This window comes from Cucumis sativus, chromosome 3, assembly GCF_000004075.3.
Source record: "Cucumis sativus cultivar 9930 chromosome 3, Cucumber_9930_V3, whole genome shotgun sequence".
In the NCBI taxonomy this organism is placed as follows: Eukaryota; Viridiplantae; Streptophyta; class Magnoliopsida; order Cucurbitales; family Cucurbitaceae; genus Cucumis; species Cucumis sativus.
Window position 1 is genome coordinate 35,459,182 of NC_026657.2, and position 4,233 is coordinate 35,463,414.

At 32.6% G+C, this 4,233-nt stretch overlaps 1 protein-coding gene across 1 annotated transcript; it reads left to right on the forward strand.

Moving 5' to 3' along the window:
- The first annotated feature begins 797 nt into the window (after window positions 1–797).
- Window positions 798–3,772, forward strand: LOC101204214. The gene is made up of 2 exons (XM_004141169.3): window positions 798–1,554; window positions 2,728–3,772. Exons 1-2 carry the CDS (start codon window positions 889–891, stop codon window positions 3,565–3,567), a joined length of 1,506 nt encoding a protein of 501 aa, XP_004141217.1. The 5' UTR covers window positions 798–888; the 3' UTR covers window positions 3,568–3,772.
- Window positions 3,773–4,233: the final 461 nt, after the last annotated feature.

The following is a 4,233-nucleotide window of genomic DNA, read 5'->3' on the forward strand; positions in this document are numbered from 1 at the left end:
GATAAAGAGTGTTTAAATACAAGAGAATTACTTTGAAAAAGCCACTTTTGTCAAAGTGATTTTGATTGAGAAATAAAGGCTTTTGTCAAAGTGATTTTGATTGAGAAATAAAGTATGTGTATTTCCCCTCATGCACACAGCGTATGTAGGGTTCAGGAGGTTGAAAACCACACTTGAACCAGTCTTTCTGCTTTCTCTCCATTCAAAAAATTTTCAAAAGAAAGATTGACTCAATTGCCCTAATGCATTTCGATTTGGAGATTCATAAAAAGAAATGCTTTTACTACCAAACAACTAATAACTATATCAAACTCACTGGTGGATTATATTTTTTTTCAAGAGGAAAAGAGATTAATTAAGGCTGTTATACAGGTGGTTCCACAAAAACTGATTTTGGTTGTACTCTCTTTGGTTTTGCAACTAGTTAAGCTCTCATAGGCTATCAAGAGGTTTCTCAGATATGTTTGTATTTCATCAAGAGTGGACGAATGAGACAAATGAGACAATGATGAGGGGGAAGATTCAATAAGTGGTAATTTTGTTTTGGAAAAGGAGGATTGTTAGGAGTGCAAATAAGATCCACGTTTTGTTGTCTGTTGTAGGAGGCTGTTCAAGAGAATTTGTTAAAGGCAGGTACGTGTATCGCACTAACAATAAATTGGAGAGAAAAAGTTGTTCCTTTAGTATAATTGTCTCTCAACCACATTTTTCTTGTAGGAGACAAGCTTATATCAACTTAAGATTGAGTCAACATGCATGCCTACATGCTTACTGTACCAACACAATAGTATCACGAACTTAACATTTTAGGTTTCCATATATATACCACAAATATCCACAAGCCAAGTAAGGAGATCAGTGAGACTATTGATTAAAATAGAGAGAAAAATGGAGTACAACCACCAAGAAATTACACAACTCTTAAGTTCTTCAGATGCAGAAAATAGGCAAGTTGTAATATCCATGTCAGTCGTGGAAGAAGATATAACAAAGTTGTATGAGGCATCAAAGATTGGATGTGTAGAAACCTTGAAGACACTCATTCAACAACATCCTTATCTCATTCAAAAAGCTTCAATCTATACAATTGAGACTCCATTATTGCATGTCTCAGTTTCTCATGGCTACCTTGAATTCACTCAAGTGCTTTTGAATCACAACCCTCAACTTGCTGCTGAAGTTGATGTCTATCAAAGAACACCACTCCATATAGCTTGTGCAAATGGATGTATTGAGATGGTTAGAGCTATGTTGGAGAAGAACACAAGTGCTTGTTTGGTTGAAGATCATAATGGCTTCATTCCTCTTCACTATGCAGTGACACGTGGGAATATTGAGATGATGGAATTGTTGATAAATGCAAGACCGCAATCTATTTTGATGAAGCTGAACAACGGTAAAACTGTTCTACATTTATGTGTTGAAGGAAACCATTTGGAGGGATTGAAGCTATTAATTGCTCAAACATTATTATTATTTGAAGACTTTCTCAACACGGTGGATGATGTAGGCAATACAATTTTGGATTTGTCTGTGATGTTGCGACGAATTGAGGTAAAATACTAAAAATTACATCCATCAATTGTTTCCATCTTAACCAACAGTATGAAATTAATTCAGCTTGATTTTATACATGAGTATTCAAAATTTATAGGTACATTCACACACATGAACATTATATGTTTTCGTGTACACAGAAACATTTGCATATTTTGTAGTTGTTTCTTGTATATTATATAAAGAAAAATTGCATTAGATGACAAAAAAAAAAAAAAAATTAGAAAAAAAAAACAGCTCATAACATCTCTTTTTTGCATATTACAAATTTGACAAATATGACAGTAATCTCCTTTTAAATATGACAGTAATCTCCTTTTAAATTTTCTATTTTTGCAATTTTGAAAATGTAAGCGACATAGACTTTATTAGACTCTTCTAATTTTTTGGCTTGATACAAGTAGAGGACATTCTCTTATTTATACTAGTTGACACCCCTAAATATATGATTAGGATTTTGTCTGCACATTCTTCATTTAATCGTTACAAATGATTCTCTAGAATAGTATTCTTTACAATTACACTCATTTCTTCTATTTTCTACATATTTTTTCAATATTCTCAAAATATCTCCTACAATTGATTTCTCGAGAATATTTTAGTAATTAGTACTTTAAAAAAACTAGGCTTTTATTTGAGCTACGCCCAAAGTACTGTTAACCAAAATTAAGTTTATATTTGAACAAGTATTTATGTGGCTGCTTATTGAAGTTTTCAGCAACAATAAGATTGAACATTAACTTATTTGATTTAGTCAAAAAGGAAAATTATATATCATTACAAAAGCATTTAGAAAAAAACAGCTCATAACACTTTTTTTTAAACATATTGTGGATGTGACAAATATGACAAATAATTAGTGATATCAGACAACTATCAAAGTGTTATCAGAAGAAGGTTATCAAAGGGTTATCCGTTTTAAATTTACTACTTTAGCAATTTAGAAAATGTAATGACATGGACTCTATTATCATATATTTTTTTTTTGCAATTTTTGCAAGTGCCCCTAGTTAAAACTCATTTAGTTTGTTTTTAAAAGATAATATGGTAGGTTAGGAGAAGCACCTAAACATCACCCGTGAGTTGACACTTTCTTAGCACCTTGATCGTTTTCAAAAAGATAAATCATCTCTCTTATCAACATTTTTGTTTTTTTTTTTTGTTTTGCAGATGGTAGGGTATTTACTCACAATTCCAGAAGTAAATACTAGAACAAGCATGACCGATTTTTCATCATCAAATAGGAGAAAAAGGCTCCAATCACGAAAGATCACAATAACGAAAAGCCTCCAAAGACAAAGACGAGAATCGATATCGTTGTGGACGACCAAAAAATTGAAAAGACGAACGTTCGATAAAATGAGTAAGAAATTGGAGTACCAAGGGGATTGGGTTCATGAAGTGCAAGACACAATGATGCTAGTAGCGACTGTGATCGCAACTGTGACTTTTCAAGGGGGAGTGAATCCTCCCGGCGGCATTTGGCAACAAGACACTTCATTCAATTATTCCGATTTCAACAATAGTACAAATTCTTGGAATCAATGGTTCAAGAGCTTAAGCTTATATGATGATTTGACTAATACCATCAACCCCAACAACAACCTAACTGTATTATTTCCAGCTGGAACTGGAGTGATGGGATACCAACAACCCCAAATATATTGGATATACTTATGCGTTAACACAATATCGTTCTTGGCATCAGTGAGCGTGATTTTGATGATCGTGGGTCGATTTCCACTAAAAAACAGGATTTTTAGTTGGATATTATCCTTAACCATGTGCACAGCGGTGGTATCCTTAGCAATTGGATATTTGATCGGAGTTAAAATGATCAATCTCATGGCAATTGAAGATTATATTAAGTTCAATGAATTCGACAACGTGTTGCCTTCAACAGTTTTCTGCTGGCTTGGGGTGGTTGGAATGGTTGGGCTATGGCAAGTTGCTCACTTTCTCAAGTCCTTATTTCACATCTTCACATCTAAGCTCAAACCTCACATATAGCTTCAAGGGTAAACTCAGGAACAAACCTCTTCCAATCCACACAACTTAGTTAAAGATGGATGGAGTAAGTAAGTATATCAATTATTATTGATTCTATTGAGTTTGTATACTAAATAAAAGAAATATACATAATATTGAACTTTGCATTTCTGTTTTATATGGATATACAATATATATATGTGACTAATCGCATTTGTTTGCTGGATATAGTGGTTCTTTAATACCCTCTTTTAACTCTCCTAAGCTTTAGCTATATTCAGTGTGGTGGTGATTTGAAACTTCAATATAGTGTACACTTTTTTGGATAAATTGAAAGGTAAAAATCCCTATAATCTGAAAAATAATAATTTAGAATTTAGTCCCACGATTAGAATATTTGATATTGTTTTGTCAATCAATTCATTTCTGTTTTATTTTTGTTTGTTCTGAAGTGAGAAGGTTAAATGACCTTTAGCTATATCAAAAGTATTTAACTACTAAAGACAAGTAACAAAGTGCACTTTGGTAATCCAGTTCTACAATACAACCTACGTTTGGAGAGCTTCCTAGTTCAGATAAAAAATATTATTGAGATTCAACTTATCTAACTTATCACAACTGTTACATTAATAAATTATAACCATAACTTAAAAGTAAACTCATGCACCCTTTAAATGTAATGAGAAT

Excerpts from the sequence above, each read along its gene's own strand:
- LOC101204214 (XM_004141169.3), top strand. The coding sequence starts at position 889 with ATGGAGTACAACCACCAAGAAATTACACAACTCTTAAGTTCTTCAGAT. Across the intron at positions 1,555-2,727 it reads TGATGTTGCGACGAATTGAG|ATGGTAGGGTATTTACTCAC; the intron begins GTAAAATACTAA and ends TTTGTTTTGCAG.